The 17,455-nt window shown below is 36.9% G+C and overlaps 1 protein-coding gene across 8 annotated transcripts in view; it reads left to right on the forward strand.

Annotated features, from left to right (window-relative positions):
* hdx.S (highly divergent homeobox S homeolog) overlaps positions 1–17,455 on the forward strand; it is a 56,598-nt gene that overhangs the window by 12,946 nt on the left and 26,197 nt on the right. For all 8 annotated transcript variants that reach the window (XM_041574985.1, XM_041574983.1, XM_041574981.1 and 5 more), the window contains 3 exons: positions 190–243; positions 5,692–5,838; positions 13,718–13,913. In XM_041574985.1, coding sequence (XP_041430919.1) covers positions 190–243; positions 5,692–5,838; positions 13,718–13,913 — 397 coding nt within the window. The remainder of the gene's footprint in view (positions 1–189; positions 244–5,691; positions 5,839–13,717; positions 13,914–17,455) is intronic.

Consider the following 17,455-nt stretch of genomic DNA (forward strand, 5'->3'; position numbering starts at 1 on the left):
AGGTAGCACCACACCTGTTTTTTTTTTGGGGGGGTGTTGCATTACAATTCCTTTGTTAAGTTTGTATGTGACAGAGATTCTGGCATGCTTATTGTAAAATTGGTTATGATCGCTTTTTGAATACATCTTTATCTTGACGAAAATGTAATTGTGTTAAAATATTGCTGATAGCGGCTTTTCTATCTACAGATTTCAGGAAACCTCACAGTGCCTTGGATTATGGAGTGCTCCAGGAAAAGAACAGTAAGGGACTTAATTAAGTAGCATTTAAGCATTTTATGAGAGTGACATTTTCATTGTGTTTAAATTTTTAAATGTATTTGCTGTTTTGCAAAAATGGAAGCCGCATCTCTCCAGATGTAGCCAATGAATATCAGAAAATATGTATGAATCATTGTATTGTACTTTTGCTAGTTGGCTTTTTGCTTACAAGTACAATTAATTTGAATTGTGAGAGCAGAAATGTAGATATTTTAGGGACGCAATCAAGGATGGGATAACGTGTCATTTCCTGTAAATTGTAAACCACCAGGATGTGTCTTGGCACAAATGATAGAATTTAAAGGGGATATGGATTATTTGTAATGAGTTTTAATCTGTAACAAATTTAAACAATATTTTATTAGTGATTAGAATATACGAAGTTCTGTGATCTCTCTGAATATGTTTGGCATATAAAAGGCATTATAAAAGGCAAAGAACACCTAGCTACCTTTTTTGTAGGCCTTTCTTATTATATGTTTAAATAGAGTTGAACTCTATTTCACAAACTTATATGGTTTCAAGGGAAATAGACTGTTACACTGAAGTATAAAGGTGAAATATTTGCCAGAAACCGCAATGTGATTTACATAAGAATAGTAAAATCAAAAACATATTAAACATAGTAAATAATCAAAACAATAAAAAAACATGGTAAAATCACAGACCTCCATGATTCCATTGATTGATTGATAGGAAAGTATAATAGTCTATATCTGACTTGTAGGAGTTATTTCCAACCACACCTTGGGGGAAATGGTCTTTGTACCTAATGCCAACTGAATCAGCCCCTAAAAGTTAATTTAAAGGTGAATTCCAAATTAAAGAAGAGGTAGAGAATGCCTCTGTAGTAGGGCTGAAAAGAAATTGCTTGTATTAATTAATGCATTATAGATGTGCACATAATGCAGTATTTTTGGATGCAGTCAAATAACTAATTTTTCAAAAAAAAGTTTTGGTTGATCTTTGACAAAATATTTGGCCCAGTCCTATTCCTTCTTCTTGTAAGTGGAAGTGCTCTAAGGGCATATTCCCTTTTTGGTGGCTGCTACCTCTGTCCTCTGGTTTTATATTCTGCCAGGTTGTGATAAAATTTGACGGGCCCCAACTGCACGCTATTCCATTAATGACAGGCTTTATAAACAAGCAATTCTGTCGTGAATATTGAATTTTCTTTTCTTTGTCTCTTCTATCAGTTTTTTAATTCACATTTAATTCACATTAAAAAGTTTCTGACACCTTAAATAAGTATACACCATTTATAAGTCAACAAAACTATCTACATGTTATTTATAACCATCCATAGAAAATACAGCAAAACCAAATTAAACACTATACATGAATAGACTACATTATAATTCTATGCTCTAGAAGAGGGGATTGCTTTTTCTTCATAAACATAAGCATGGAAAATAACTAACTGTGGGGTATGAAATAAAGGAAATAGTTTGACAACAGGCAAAACGTTGATTACTCAGATTTGTTTCACATTGGAGGGTAATATGCTCACATTTATTATGTAGCAAGTCCTATCTGTACAGAACAGGATTGGTTCCTGCTGATTAGGTGCTTTATTCAGGAAAAGTGGGCTGGTGATCTCTCTTTGACTGAATATGCTTTGTGTTCCCTTAGTTTCTTTGCCTTGGTCTAATACAGAGCAAAGTTCAGCACCGTACGTGTATGACTAAAAAGGAAATTATAGAGAAACTTTGCTATTAGCTAGTAAATAGATTAATTTCCACAGGAACTTTGACCTGTATACAAAGGGTTTTAAAGCTAGTTATTATACTACAATATCAAAAGTACATTTAATTTTCTTTGTCCTTTAAACAGACATATCATTGCTTATATACTGCAAACTGCCAAGCATTTTCTTTGTATGATGAGGGAAAATTGTCTTAAAACACTTTATAGAAAGAAACAATCATGGAAACAATGATTGTTAAATAGGCAAGTTTTCTTTAGACAAATTCACATTGTATTGTTAGAATACAGAGTGCTGCCGCTGTTCTTATCCTGTTTATTAGGCAGCTCTGATGATGCTGTCATTATTGTTATTGATCTAGTTTTAAGTAAAGTACATATACTTTATGCTTTTTTTTTTAAGCTGTCATTTTATGATGCATTTAGCGGTCAGTCTAAAAAGTAGATGTATGCTCTTACAGAACTCACATCCATCACTCATTTAGGATGCTTCATTGCTTTTTTGTCAGTGACTATGGGACATCAATTATTAATTGCAGCTGTAAACCATTTGACCCTCTTTGTCTGCTATGCAAAAACAATGAGGCCGCATAGTTTACCTTAAACAGGTCTTGAGCTCCAGTTCAGTGCATAGAGCCTCTATGATCCATTAATTGTACTGTATAGGGTTTTATACATTCGTCTCATTGGTTTGCTTCCTGATTGGCAAACGTATACACAGGTGAGTTGTTATCAAGATAGCCGCTGTGTAGGGTCAAAGTGGAATTTGACACTTACATAGCTTGTAGCAGTTCTTTTCATTGACATAAAGGAACTAAACTTTAACAAATAAATAGTGCTAAACACTATGTTGTAGACCTCTGTAGTAGCCCAAGGCACCCATGGCCCTTTAGAAGTAAAGATCTGTGACTCTGAAAATGCCTCCAGTAGATGTCCATGCCATATTTTGCTGATTCACCTCTCTTGCTCTAGGCTGCTGTCCATTGCATATGCTTAGGGAATGGTAATATATATATACAATATACTGTATATGGCAAGGAACTTACATTGTTAACTCTAAGGCTGCTATTCTGTAGAGATTCCTAAAACAGCTCGTGGCAGATACAATGAGCCGTTTTTTACATCAATTAAAATGTGATGTTCTTAAAATCCTTTATATTCGGTGTTAAGATCGAGCACCCATTTGTTGGAATTATGAAGTGCCTTTAAAGGGGATGTAAATGCAAAAATAAAATCCCATTTCTACATTCTTTACTGCAAAAGAAACCTATCCCCAATATACTTCAATTAACAAAAAATTGTAGCGGTTTTATGAAAAACAGGATTGTATTCAGTGCAATTCCCCCTTTGTTTGACTTGCTCTGACTGCTGTGGATACAAATCTCTACATGGTCGCCAGCTGCTCTACAGGGAAACAAACAGAGTGGCCCTTTTTTTTTTTTTTTTTTTTTTTGCAGGACTGGGAAGAAAAATGTGGAGGGGGAGGTTGATTGGCATAGAGATTAGCTAAGGCTAACAAAGTTATGCAAACAAAACATAAAATAACCCTGCACATTGCTTCCCTGTTGTTGGAATTACCATTATTACCATTGTTACCACGTAGAGCAGCTACAGACCATCTAAAGTTTCGAATTTCACTGCATACAATTAGGGTTTCTTTTAAAAACGGTACAAATTTTTTAATTAGAGTATATTGGAGATATGTTTAATTTTCATTAGAAAACGTAAAATGGGATTTTTTTTTTTTTTTGACTTTACATCTCATCCCCTTTAAAGGAGAAGGAAAGGCTTGCAGCACTTGGGGGTGCTGAATGTTACGCACCCCCAAGTGATTGTAGTTACTTATCTGAAACCCCGGGCCGGTGCTCCTATCAACAGAAAACTGCACCGGCCCGAAGTTATACCAGTGAGCATCACGGATCAATCCACTTCCGTCTTCTTCTGTCTTCAAATTTTCCGGGGCAAGCGCATGCACAGTTGAACGAAATAGCCAACTTTTTCGTTAAAGTTCGGTTTTTCGTTCTACTGCGCATTGCAGCTGCACGAAGAAGGAGGGCGTTGGAAGAAGATCACTCCATGGTACTCACTGATATAAAAAAGGAGGGTTGTGGGTGCCCTCCTAAGGCCATATAAAAACTTATTTAAGTACAATAATCCCCTGTCTAAATAATTCAATGAATATGCAAGTATATGTATTTAAACAAGAAAAACAGGGTTTTTTGTTACAAAGTTATGATCATAAAGTTGATAAGCCACCATACCATGTCAAGGTAAATCAGTAACTTGTTTACCTGTAATCAAAATGTAAAAGGTCATATACCTCTCTGCTTACCAGCATTACTTGGAGTCAAAATCTTCTGAAGCTTGGTTTCCATCTGTGGACTAGATCCTACCCCGCCACCTGCGTATGCGGCTTTTAAAAGAGAGACTGCCCAAACCAACGCCCATTTTTTTAAAAAATGTGATAATGAAGAGACTATAATAAAGGCAAAGTAAAGCTTTATATATAGGTGCACACTTGTGTGTGTATGTGTGTGAGTATAGGTATAAGTACAGGTGTGGGTATAGAAGTGAACAGAAAATGAAAAAGGAAGAAATGAGAAGTGTAATAAGTGTAGTGTATGTGAATAAGTGCAGAGGTGTTACCTAGTGATAGATGCAGCAGATATAAGGAGTGTCTCACAGGCATTGGTTTCAAATAAAAGGACTAAAGCCTCCCCTGCCGCTAGCATTTGTGGCTTTTAAGAAAGACGAATTGCCCAAACCAAGAATTAATAAAAAACAAAAAGTAAAAATCTCCTGAAGCTTGGTTTCAATCTGTGGACTAGATCCTCCCCCGCCACCTGCGTATGTGGCTTTTAAAAGAGAGACTGCCCAAACCAACGCCAATTTTTTTTTTAAAAAAAAATGTGCACCTATGTACAGCTTTACTCTTTTAGCCTTTATTATAGTCTCTTCATTATGACATTTTTTAAAAAAAAAAATGGGTGTTAGTTTAGGCAGTCTCTCTTTTAAAAGCCGCATACGCAGGTGGCGGGGGAGGATCTAGTCCACAGATTGAAACCAAGCTTCAGGAGATTTTGACTCCGAGTAATGCTGTTAAGCAGAGAGGTATATGACCTTTTATATTTTGATATACAGGTAAACAAGTTAGGGACCACCGTATGGGGTTTACCTTGATGTGGTATGGTGACTTATCAACTATGATCATAACTTTGTAACAAAAAAACATGTTTTTTTTTTTTAAATACATGAACTTGCATATTCATTGAATTATTTAGACAGGGGATTATTGTACTTAAATATGTTTTTATATGGCTTTAGGAGTGCACCCACAACCCTCCTTTTTTTACTCACTGGTATAACCCCGGGCCGGTGCAGTTTTCTGCTGATAAGTTTGTCGGCCGGGGGTTTCATGTAAGTAACTACAATCATTGGAGGGTGCCTAACATTTGGCACCCCCAAGTGCTGCAAGCCTTTCCTTCTCCTTTACGGTACACTTCAGCATGCAGTCAGAACATAGTTGCGGGAGCATAAGAATCTCTAGAGATGCTAAACGGCAAATAGGTTACAAAGATACGATCAAGTAAAGACTGTAAAGAAACTGTACTTTGATGCTACATTTCTGTTACTAATGATATAAATTAACATATTAACCTTGCTTACAAGGGAGTATGCAATTAATTGCTAACATGACTTGTTACCAATGTTGCTTTGTCACTGCAGCTCCAGGACCGCACTCAGTTTAGTGACCATGATCTGGCAACGCTGAAGAAATACTGGGATAATGGCATGACCAGTTTGGGCTCGGTTTGCAGAGAGAAGATAGAAGCAGTGGCTTCAGAATTAAACGTAGACTGTGAAATAGTGCGGGTAAGAAAGAAACATAAATGTTAAAATCTGAGTTATCAATGATGAGAGTGTTTCATCTGACTCATCAGACACTTGTTACAAGTGGTGGATTTGAAATCTGTGACTAGTGGTTTTACAAGTGGGAAACATATTTAAACTGAGAATGATAAACCAGCATAATGTTGCAATAGACACCTTTCCTCTTGCTTTGTTGCATAAAGGGATACTATTATAGCACCCAAATTGTGTGTCTCAAACATCTGTATGTAGGGGTGAATAGGGCCAAAAGAACTCTATTCAAAGGGACTCCTTCCTGCTGATTAGCCTATGATGTGCCTAATAATATGATTGCTCCACTAAAAGATCCTTTAATAAAAAAGATAAACAGGCAGCAGACAACATCACTACTCAAACAGCGGGTACATATAACAGCTGGGGAGATGCATCAAAGACCTGTTTTTTCTGTACTCAGCTTTCATCTTTGTCCCATTGGGAACAGAGCCATATGGCATACGAAGTTACTCCAGTGACTCCATTAATCAGTTACTCCATGCAGTGATGTCCTGTTAAGCAACATGGAATCTGCTAGAGCTCATGCAGGGCATTTACAGCTCAGAACACCTATGTACCTTCCCTGAGAGTCCACCAAGCCACCGACATAGAGAACATCAGTGAAAGATCTTAAGGGAGATCTAAACCCTGAAAACAAATATGGCTAGAAATGCCATCATTTATATACTAAAATTATTGAACCAGCCTAAAGGTTCAGTTTCTCTTTAGCAGTAATGATCTAAGCCTACAGTTTCACATCTTGGATTTTGTTAGGCGTGTCAGTGGCACTGCACATGCTCAGTGTGCTTTTAGCAGCTGTTCAGAAGCTAAGCTTAGGGATCCTCACAAATCATCAAGCAGAAAATTAATTTCACATGTCATGTCTGAGCTGCTATGTGCCAATAATCTGAATTATTTTCAGACTTATATTGTGACATTTATATTATATATATAAAGTTATGTGCCTGTCCCTAATCTCAGTAATTGACAGCAGTCCAGAGCATGTTCAGTGAACCAGCACAAATGAAGATTGGGAGCAACTGGGGCATCTTTGGAGTCACAGATCTTTACTGCTAAAGGGCTGTGGTTGCCTTTACCCCAAAACATCATGTAAAACATGTATACCCTACTTCTTTATTTAAGCTTTAGTTCTCCTTTAATAAAGAAAATGCTACAATCAACACAAATTACCAAAACATTTGATAAAGAGAACATATTTTCTTCTTCCCATACCACATGTTAGTGCTATAAATAGCTTTTTGTTATAGGACCAGTAACATAATTTTTTTTTTTTTTTTTTGAAAAAATAATTAGTTTCTACTTAACGAAAAAAAACCCACCAAGGCAGTTTTAACTTTCAATTCGCAAAGTCTTTATTAAGAAATTACTTACTGATTCTGTGCTTGCGCTCCTCTTCAGAAACGGCGACAGGGCAACGATCCATCGTGCGGCGCCCGATTTCTCCTTCCTGGCTATCTCCTATAGAAATCAAGCACCGCACGATGGATCCTTGCTGTTACTGAAGAGGAGCGCATGCAGAGAATCGGTAAGTAATTTCTTAATAAAGACTTTGCGGATTGAAAGTTAAAACTGCCTTGGTGTTTTTTTTTTTCTGTTAAGTAGAAACAAATTTAAAAAAAAAAAAAATTATGTTACTGGTCTTTTAATTCCAACAAGCACAAATGAGTGACCCAAATGTGTAGACAGACTGGCATGTCCACAAGAGTGGAGCAGTGAATACAGGACCCATTTTTAAACTCCCCATAACTCCCATAAATTTTAGATTAGTTGAAATGTATTAATAAAATAGAATTTTTTAACCTTGAACGAATTTGAAGACCCCAAAACTCGATTCATATTCTCCGAAACAAACTTGAATGTCAGGAAGGCTACAAAAATCACCAAATTGATCCCTGGACCTCTCCCATTGACTTATACAGTAATTTGCCATGTTTTAGGTGTTGAGTTCTTAAAGTGCCAGAGTATGATAAATCTCGAAATTCGAATTACAACTCGAATCGAGTTTGGATAATTCACAATTCAGATTTGAGATTTTGACCAAAAAAAAAATTTGAAAAATAGAATTTGAATTTTCACTTCGACCTTTAATAAATCTCCCCCATTGTGTTTAGTCCAGAAGCTATTTGCATATCTGAGCCACAGTTAAATATCCGTCAATACATAAATCATTACTGCATAACAGCTTATATATAGATAAATTGGTGGAACAAAAAGAGGGGCAAAATTGTTATACAACAATCAGGAAAGTTTTTAATGAATTTACACATTTATCAAATTATCACTATGTCAAAATAAGTTTATTTTAAAGGGTCAAAGGACTGTCTACCCTGTGGAGTTGTAGTACTCCATCCATACCTCTCTGTATCCTTATTCCTCAGTGCCATTTGCATAGTAGAATTATAACTTATTATAGCAAGTCATAGAGATTGTTTATTTAGTTTGTGTTTTTTGTAGGGTGACATACTTAACTGAAAAGATTTGGCAAGAGGGAATGCTATTAAAATAAATGTGTTACATAATGACTGCAGCTGATGCAATGATGGGCTAATTTCCTAATTACATTTTTACAGACACCCAGTAAATATTGTCGGGTGTGAACAATCTATCATTTTAAAAATGTAAGAGCAACCAATGATATTTTTGTTTCAAATACATTCCTGAAATTAAGCCTAGAATAGAAAAAAAAATCCTTCCTGTTCCCAAGATGAAAATTGCAAGTCACAGTGCATTATGATTCTGCAAAAGTTTAAATGAATCTAACCTTGTGTATAGTTGTTTGCTAGAATAGTATACATCCTCTTCCTGGATGTATGAAGATCTCCTTTTATCTAAGTGGTCATACATTTACTGGGTGTGGTAGGGAATTTGCAGTGGCCTTCCTAAAACTGGCTGTGTGTGACCTGCACAGTTGGGCGAAAGAAACCAAAGCTAGGGGTTAAGTCTTCCCCTTAAATTGCAGATGATGGTAGCCACATGGAAATTAATTCAGTTACTACCAACCCCGTCCTGTGAACAAGCATTGCGACATGATTTCCTATTTGCGTCATCATTGTCTCCACCCACATCTAAGGCAATAGTGTATTGTAGACTTGTTTTGTTAAAGAATTAACAAGTTCTCATCGCAGTTAATGGGTAATAACAAATCTGAGGTTCCTTGCTGTTTTTGAGAAAACAAGCAGGATGCCTTTGCATTTTCGTAAAAAGTCTTTTCCCCCGTTTAGCACAGATAACGATGTAAACTTTGAACATTTTGAACATTCATTTTGTGAAAGGGCTACCTTAATTTTGTGAAAAGGGCTATATATAAAAAAAAACGATATCCAGCTTTGCTTGCTTCATTTCATGTTTACAACAGAAGTTGAGAGGATGACACATGGAGTGGATTCATCTAAGCAGATCATACATGGGTACATTTTGACTGTGAACTCTCTTCATGTACTGTCAGTCTATTGGCCAGACAAATGGCTTTGAGCAAAATCTAATGGGAGGTTCAGACTGGGAGTGTACTGAGCTGTCTGAAAAATTGTATACACACAGTAGTGAACATTTTTACACAGTGGTATATTATACACCATGCCTGAAATATTGTACAACAAGTATATTTAAGGTGCAAATGCCAAAAACTAGAAAAAAAAATATTTTTATAAATATAAAAACCAAATTTTTAGTGGAAAAAAACTTCGAGATTTATTATACCCGGAGGATGGAAAAAGTCAGAATCTGAAAATCCGGCATCTCATTCTCAACCGAGATTGTATATAAGTCAGTGGGAGAAGTCCCTATTTTGGACTTTCGAGTTTGTTCCTGATCTGATTAATTCATGATTTTGTAAATAAAAATAAGGTTTAATCATGAGTTCTTGTATAATCTGACTTTTTTCATTAAGATAATCAGAAAAATTCATATAAATAAGCCCCCCATGAATGAAGTGGTCAGATTTTATTCCTGGAATAATCCATTTCCCTATTGGATTGCTAGGCAGAAAGAGAGACCTATAAGTAGATTTCCTGGAAGATCAGAAACTGGACCCTGATGGACTTTCCTGTTCGACAGAGTGATTGGATTCCTGGCTCTTCTCTATTCCTAAATCTCAATCCAATCCAAATGACAGCTATTTCATTTAGTTTGTGCATCAAAGATGTTTCCACAGATATCTCTGTGTGTATGTTTTATATATTCTTTGGTTTTAATATACATGTTCATTGTGTTGATGCAGTTATTTTGGTTATAAATAGGAAACGATTCTCAGCAAAGGTTTAAAATTCAATAAAGAAATCCATTAAGGGCAAGGAATTACTTGAAAAAGCTCAGAGTAAAATGTTGCTTCTGCAATAGTACTGGTTATAAAATAGATTTGCAATGTTCTCTTTTTCTACAGCAGAGCACAATTTCTATCTGCAAAGAACCCCTTTAAAATTGCATGAGACACAAGCCTTGTACTTGGCTTAATGAGGAGCCTGAAATAGATTTTAGCTTCCGTATAATGAATAGCCGTGTAAGGAAGTACTTACTCATTCTGTCTCTGTTACTATATATAGATACAACCCCTCAGGTGAGAGGCTTTTTATTGATCATCTGAGAAGCTGCAACATCAGAATTGCATATTTTTGATCTAGCAGAATGATATAAAAAGTTGTATTACTGGGAGATTTATTGCTGGCTAGGCACTTTGTTTTTCTTTTCTCCACTGCATCTTTAATGACATGGACCAAATGCATTTGAGCTTGAACTGCAAACGACCGTTCTCACAAATATATCATAGTAAGAGTTTATTTTGCAGGGGATTATGGGACAAATTCACTAAGCGCCGAACGCTAGCGTTACTTCGCTAGCGTTTGTCATTTTCGTTACTGCGCAAATTCACAACGAACGCTGGCGTAGTTTCGCTAGTGTTACTTCGCACCCTTACGCCTGGCGAAGTTTCGCTAGCGACGTAACTACGCAAATTCACTAACGCGCGCAGTGTACTGAACGCTACCTTTTACGCTAGACTTCCTTCGCCACCTCAGACCTGGCGAAGCGCAATAGAGTAGATAGGGATTGTTTAAAAAAAAGGCAAAAATTTTTCTAAGTCCCAAAACACGCTGGCGTGTTTTCTACATTATGGGTGATAGGCTGAAAAAGATTTTTTTGGGGCTCCCCTCCTTCCCCCCTACATTTCCTGACTCATGGCAACTTACCTAGACAGTGGGCACATGTGTAGGGCAAAATAAAATTTTTATTTGATGAATTGAAGGTTTTCTAGGCATTTGTAGTGCTGATACGTATTCCTCCATTGAAATTTGAATTTGGCGCCCTATCAATCAACGCTAGCGCAACTTCGCAACCTTACGCTACCCCTGTGCGCAACTTCGGATTTTAGTGAATTTGCGAAGCGCTGGCGAAACTACGCCTGGCGAAGTGTGGCGAAGCGCGGCGAAGTTGCGCCTGGCGAAACTACGATTGTTAGTGAATTTGCCCGTTAGTCTTTCATTGTCAGTTGAGAATATAGAGCTCATTTATGAATGGAGTTCCAAGTGCAAACCCACAATGCAGTGTTTTGGTTTTGCCAGAATTCTAACACAATATTGAGTTCTTGCTAAGTAGCATCCACTGTAACTTGCATGATCTGTATAAATGGGTGCAAAGTAACACCATCTAGTTATGGATTTTATGCAAATCATAGTCCAAAGTTTAGTTGCAGGCTCTTCGTCAGGAGTAAACAACTCTTCGTCAGGAGTTGCTTACTCCTGACGAAGAGTTGTTTACTCCTGACGAAGAGCCACGTGTGGGCTCGAAGCGTTGAGATAAATATTTTTTTGTTTTCTGCACAAAGAAACCCTGCGAGTGTTGCAATCTACAATTTGTATAATTTTCTTGCGGGCACCCAGGTAACAACGTGGTTTACAGTGTACACCATTGTGTTCCACACATATATATAATTATATATACAGTATATATATAATTAGTTGCAAAAAACAGCACTCCAAGATAAACCCAGGTGCAAGGTAAGAAAAATTACACCGGGACTTTAATGAACCAAAAGTGTTATATGTGTGTATGTTGCTGTACATACAATAACATTTTTGGTTAATGAAATTCCTGATGTTGCTGGTCTTTTTTTTTTTTTTACATATATAAATATGTATGATTTCTATGATCTTAGATAATGTTACTGTAGGCCGGAAAAAAGTTCTCTCCAAAATCTATATCCAAATCTTAATCCGATCCATTAACATTACAACAGCTACACCTGAATAAGCAAGGCGACTACCAGCATTTTCTATTTGCCAGTGGAAACCAGTGCAAACACCAGTGAAGGTTCCATCAAAATAGGTGCACTTGCATTTGTTTATCCTATTCTCATCTGTTAATTCATTCTATTCATAGAAGCACTTCATGAATATGTGTCTTTCCTTTGCCTTTGTGTGTACCATTAAAAAAGGCTGTATAGGATTACAAGAAATGGCTTACTCAATTACTCTGCCTTCCTGCTAATTTAATTCTTTCCCTATGTATCATTTCTTAATACATATCTTTTACCTGTTCTCTGGACCTATATAAAGACTGCAATTTTTTTAGAAGCGGGGTAGGCAGAAACATGGCTGTCTCTGAGTTCATCGTTATACACCTTTTAAAGTCAAAAAGATATACAAACTACACACTGAGTAACAACGTAGCATAAAGTCTCACTGGACAATCCCATATATGTGTAATTAGGGGAAGGACCAATGGTGGAACATATAAAAGAACCACTGCAACAAAATGCATGAGCAAATGCCACTTTATCATTTACAAATCGCCTTTAAAGGACAACGAAAGTGAAAAAATAAACCATTCTCCGTAATAACATTTATTGTTTAAACACTACAACACTACACAGAGTACATCTGTTGTCCCTGGCCTCTAGTAGTAGGTAACGCGGGCTGCCGAGAAAGTAATCACAGGACTTGGGTGACGAGAAAGGAGCAGTTAATCCTTAAGCAATATGGTTGGGGCATTCCGATAAAGCTGCTGCGATTATGAGACATGAAAAGCTGCTTGATGGTAGACTTACAGTAGGTGAGCTGTAATCTTAGCGATCTAACACTACTCTATGAGACCTATTCAGGGAAGATGATGATTAGATTTGACTTTCCTTCTCCTTTAACTCATGAAAATGTACAGTTATCCTGGCCCTTTATTAGAGACTTAGACATGTTTTAATGCAAATAAATGTTAAATGATCACCAAGTCTTCTTTCTTGTGAATAAATGATTGCTTTGCCAATGCTTTGTATTGTTTGGCTTGGCCATACACATTGAGTTTTGCTTGTTTGGCATTGTCTGCCAGATTTAGGCACTAACACACTGGAGTAACGATTAGATCCTATAACGGGCCTACAGAGACCTGTCGGACAAAGCTGCATCAAGTTGCTGATGCAGTCTTCAGTCAATGTTATGTTCAAATCATTCTGATAGATGTGTCCAATTTTCAGCAATATATCAGTTGTGCAGACCCAGTACAGGGGACTCCATTTTTCCATACTCACCAGAACCTTTCTTATCTTCTCCTGTAGTTGTCCTGTAGTACTGAAGTCATTAGGATGCATGTCCTGGGACTTAAGGGGGAATGGGCTGTAGTTAGTTGTGAAAAGCTAACAATGTAATAAACAGGTTTAGTATACTATCAGAACCCCTTAGTATTCTTGCATTATAGAGGTATCAGGAAAACCGACATATCATAAGTAATCCAGCTTTCAAGTCCTAACAACAAAAGTGCAAAGTCTGATTGGATTAGACTACTGACATCTGTGATACATTTCTACTTAAACTATTTTCATAAAAACAAATTTGATATTTATTCACAGACGTGGATTGGAAATCGAAGGCGAAAATACCGTTTGATGGGAATAGAGGTCCCACCTCCCAGAGGAGGTCCTGCCACCTTCTCAGAGTCAGGATCCTCTTTGTTGCCTTCAGTAGATGATCCTGTTGCAGAAGTAGCTGAAGATAATGACCGGAATGATGACGCGTCGATCTGCCTTTCTGAGGAAAGTTCCCAGGGTAAGAAAAACAACTGCAGCATTTCACATTAAGTTCTGCAGCATGCAAGGGATCAGTGCAGTAAAGTTACACACACCAAGGTATGTGTAGAATACTTTATTACTGTTCTGTGCAAGCATTGAAAAGCCTTAATAACTACATAATACAGTCTGCATTTATCAGGGGATTTACTAGGAGATACTCAACTGATTCTGATCACTTCATAATCAGTTCTTCAGGTCTGTCACGTGTTTCATGAGCCAAAAACCCATATTGCATAGAATATAAACTGTCAGGCAGTGCTTTTGGTACATTATATTTCAGTACTAATAACATTGAAAATATTTCCAATGTATAATGAATGTATATTTGGATGTTTCTTAGAATTACATTTTCTATCTTATGCAAAAACTCTTTTGGGGTGGAGATTCCCTTTAATAATTTTAACAAAATTAACACCAAGGGACAGATTTATCAAGGGTCGAATTGAATATTTGAATTTAAATTTTCAAGTTTTTTTTTTATGGTCAAAAATGGTCAAATTAGACTAGGGAATTGTTAAAATTTAATTCAAGTTTTTTAAAAAAAATACTCTGGCCCTTTAAGAACTCGAATTTGACTACCAACTGACTGTTGGTAGATGCACTTTCCTGTATACCCCACTGTTACGCTGGTTCACAAATAATTTTCCAATTTCCAATAAATTGTCCAACGGGAGCATCAGTGCAGTCTGGCTGCTCATGACCCCACAATGCGTATATAATTATAAACCGATACTCTATGTCAGTCAAAGTCCAAGTAAACTTTATTGTCATCTCAGCAGTATATGAATATACAGTGAGACGAGACGACGTGGCTCCAGCTAGTACATATCACAAAAAGGCACTTAAAATACACACTTTAAAGAAGAACTAAAGCCTAACTACAGAAGTAGGCTAATAATGTTGTACTCTATGTTTTGGGCTTCTGTACCAGCCCAAGGCAACCACAGCACTTTAGCAGTAAAGATCTGTGTCTCTTAAGATGCCCATGTAGCTCTCCGTCTTATTTTCTGCTGTTTCACTGCACATGCTCTTTGCTACTGTCAATTACCTTTTAGGGACCAACTCACAATATACTGTATGTACAGAATAGAAATGTCACAGTATAAGGCAAATTAGTACTTAATAATGATTATTGGTACACGGCAGCACATAAACCAGTGCAACTAGCTTCAGAATGTAATAATCGGCCATGTAGCATCAGATAATATTACAGGACAACCTCATTTTGTGCTTCTTAATTTGCGATGACCCCTAAGCTTAGCTTCAGAGCCCACTGAGCATGTGAGTGTCACAGACACTTTCCAAGATGGTACCCCTGTGACAAGTTTGAAGTCCTGGATCATTGCTGCTATTGAGATGCTGAAACTTTAGACTGTCCAGTATGTAAAATATGGCATTTTGAACCATATTCATTTTTAGGATTTAGTTCTCCTTTAAGGTACCATCACATATTATACTGGATTTATCTTCTTATGTACATTTTACATCATATAAAATGTACACAGTTTGGTCTTAAGTATGTGTTGTTTTTCTGATTGTGAGTTTGCTGGCAGCATTATGGCGAGAGACTTGTAGCTCCATTTAAACATGGTTTATTTGTGCAGGGATTACAGGAAAAAATTTTCCTGGAGTGCTGAGAAGGGCACATTGGAAACCCTTGCTGTGTTTAAAGTGTCCTTGTTATAATCAATTTCATGTTAGCAATTCCTTTCAGTGTAATCTATAACCTCTTCTTGAGGCATCTCTATTTTTCTTCAGAAAGGCTGAATGATTTAGGGCCAGGAAAAATACCGCTGCAGCACCTCTTTCTTGCAAAAAGTGAAGACTTGAATTCATTAGGTCAAACAACCAGGCAATGTTTCGGGCTTACTCTTGCCCTTTCTCAAGCCTTGAGAATGTTTGGAAATATTCTTCTGCACAGGAATTGCCACATGTACACCAGTAAAAATATGTGTTCATTACTGCATTTTATACAATCAACCTGCTGTTCCTGACATTGTAATGGAATGGATAGCAGCAATTGTTCTGGTCTGCGAAATTAGACCCTAGGAGGTTGCAGGTTTATGCAAGATATTTTCTGTCCCTCTTACTGATAAGCACAAGCAAAGTGTATGCAGAATTTCCGAAGGGTTATAGTCCATTGATGGGCAAACTGCTCTTCTGCTGCCATTGTTCTGACCTCTGATAAGGAATAGGGAAAATGCGTTTCACAATATAAGTAAATTCTAGTAGAAGGGTATTTTGAAGCATTTTGGAACTTGTTGGCTACAAAACATTCCTATTTGCACAGTTCTTCCCCCAAGAGCACTTCTGTAATACAATATATACAAGTATGGGACCCGTTATCCAGAAACCCATTATGCAGAAAGCTCTGAATTACAGAAAGGCTGTCTCCCATAGACTCCATTTTATCCAAATAATCCAAATTAAAAATATTTTCTTTTTCTCTGTAAAAATAAAACAATAGCTTGTATTTGCTCCAAATTAATATATGATTAATCCTTGTTGGAAGCAAAACCAGCCTTTTGGGTTCATTTAATGTTTAAATGATTTTCTAGCGGACTTAAGGCATGAAGATCCAAATTATGGAAAGACTGGTTATCCTGAAAACCCCAGGTCCCGAGCATTCTGGTTAATAGATCCCATACCTGTAATTGGATATTTTTATAATGATATGGAGCTGGCAATAAATGCTACAGTATGTAGTGGATATTACTGGATTGCGACTTATATTGACCTCCTTCTGTTGTTATGGGACTCCCTAAGCTGTATAGGTAGTGGTATCTGTATCTGGAGAAGCCAAAATTCAGTCATTCTTGTTTTCAGACAACATCTTCTTCATTTCAAATGTTTCCTGAGATATTGCCCAGACAGCTATGTTATTTATAAACAAACTTTGCTTGTGTTCCCTAAGAATGGGAATTTTCCATTTAGTCTTGGCATCTAATGCCGCTGACACTCCTCATTACTAGACCTCAGCTTCTCGCTGTTTACTTTCTGTACAGCGGCTCCCTACCTCCCTACGGTGATTGATTGTGGCAGCAAGGTGCCGAGCTGGCCCATAATAATATGCAGCATTCAGTTATACACTGATGAAATGAAAATAATTGTTTGCGTATCAGTTAAATGTAATTAGCCCACAAGATGCATTCAAGAGAAATTATACATAAAAGATTAAGTGGCTCTTATCTTGTAAGAGGATGTTGTATATACAGTACTATACTACTGCTGCTCACTCCTATCTGGCCTTCCACTCTGCCTGCTCTCCCAGGCCCACAATAGTAGATAATGAATCCATCTCCAAGGTGTATACACATCACTAGCCACTTCTTTCCTTCAATATAAAATACTGCTACAGATATTGGATCCATTGTCTGGAAATCTGTGAACCAGAAACCTCTTAAACAGAAATCCAAATCATGGGCCATCTCCAAAAGACTCAATTTTAAGCAAACCATTCTACATTTTTTATTGTTTTCTTTTTAATCATAAAATAGAACTTTAAAATTGATCTAAATA

The sequence above is a fragment of the Xenopus laevis genome, chromosome 8S (genome assembly GCF_017654675.1).
Source record: "Xenopus laevis strain J_2021 chromosome 8S, Xenopus_laevis_v10.1, whole genome shotgun sequence".
Classification (NCBI taxonomy): domain Eukaryota; kingdom Metazoa; phylum Chordata; class Amphibia; order Anura; family Pipidae; genus Xenopus; species Xenopus laevis.